Here is a 1,056-nt window from a genome sequence, read left to right on the forward strand (position 1 = left end):
GTTTGTGTTTTGAGACAGCCTAGGCTGGTCTGATCTGGCTGGGCAGCTGGGGATGACCTTGAACTTCTGATATTGTGACCTCCACCTCCCGTGCTGAGACGACAAGCGAGGTAGTGCCCACGATTAAAAGCTCAAAAACGAGGGCGCGGCCCGCCCAGTTGAAGGGCAGCAGGGCTGGGCGCTCAGGTCCCGCGGAAGGGGAAGGCGGCGAGGCTAATCCCCGTGTGGGGGCTGGTCTGCGACATGGCGGAGGCCGGGAGCTCGAGACCGGGAGCCCGAGACCGGGTCAGAGCTGACCAAACAGCACTCAGAAGCCAAGCCATGGATCCACCTGCCCAGAAAGAAAAATCCAAAGTTAAAGAACCTGCCTTCAGCGTGGAGAAGGCTAAGCAGAAATCTGCCCAAAAGGAGCTGAAGCAAAGACAAAGAGCAGAGATCTACGCTCTCAACAGAGTCATGACAGAGCTGGAGCAGCAGCAGTTTGAGGAGTTCTGTAAGCAAATGCAGCCCCCTGGGGAGTGAGCCTACCTGCTTCCTAGTCTGAGGAACTGGAGCCTCTCGGAACTATACAAGACTTGTGGAGAACTCTGCACTGAACTTCCTGTAGGTAACTTTCACCACACTGGTTCCTCCTCACAGAACTGGCCCAGTGCTTGCTGGGTAGACTTTTCATCTGGGACAGCAGATTTTTTTTTAAAGGGCCTTTTTAAGAAAAAGCATTGTTTCTAGTGAAATTGTGCATCTTCCCTGAAAATAATAAAATGCAAAATGTTCATTTGTTCTTTTTTTAAATTTTTATATTTATTTATTTATTTATTATGTATACAATATTCTGTCTGTGTGTATGCCTACAGGCCAGAAGAGGGCACCAGACCCCATTACAGATGGTTGTGAGCCACCATGTGGTTGCTGGGAATTGAACTCAGGACCTTTGGAAGAGCAGGCAATGCTCTTAACCTCTGAGCCATCTCTCCAGCCCCTCATTTGTTCTTAAAAAAAAAAAAGCTGAAAAACGACACTCGGTGGCAGTGGCTGATCCCAGCTCTCAGGAGGCAG

The 1,056-nt window shown here is 49.8% G+C and overlaps 1 protein-coding gene across 1 annotated transcript; it reads left to right on the plus strand.

Annotated features, from left to right (window-relative positions):
• Window positions 1-255: 255 nt before the first annotated feature.
• On the plus strand, window positions 256-823 carry LOC126512919 (small vasohibin-binding protein-like). Its single transcript, XM_050160980.1, has one exon. The coding sequence runs from the start codon at window positions 322-324 to the stop codon at window positions 520-522; it is 201 nt and encodes a 66-aa protein (XP_050016937.1). The 5' UTR covers window positions 256-321; the 3' UTR covers window positions 523-823.
• Window positions 824-1,056: the final 233 nt, after the last annotated feature.

This window comes from Alexandromys fortis, unplaced genomic scaffold (genome assembly GCF_014885135.2).
Source record: "Alexandromys fortis isolate MF-2015 unplaced genomic scaffold, M_Fortis_MF-2015_v1.1 scaffold_83, whole genome shotgun sequence".
NCBI classification, from domain to species: domain Eukaryota; kingdom Metazoa; phylum Chordata; class Mammalia; order Rodentia; family Cricetidae; genus Alexandromys; species Alexandromys fortis.

Coding starts and splice junctions, on each gene's coding strand:
- LOC126512919 (XM_050160980.1), top strand. CDS start 322: ATGGATCCACCTGCCCAGAAAGAAAAATCCAAAGTTAAAGAACCTGCC.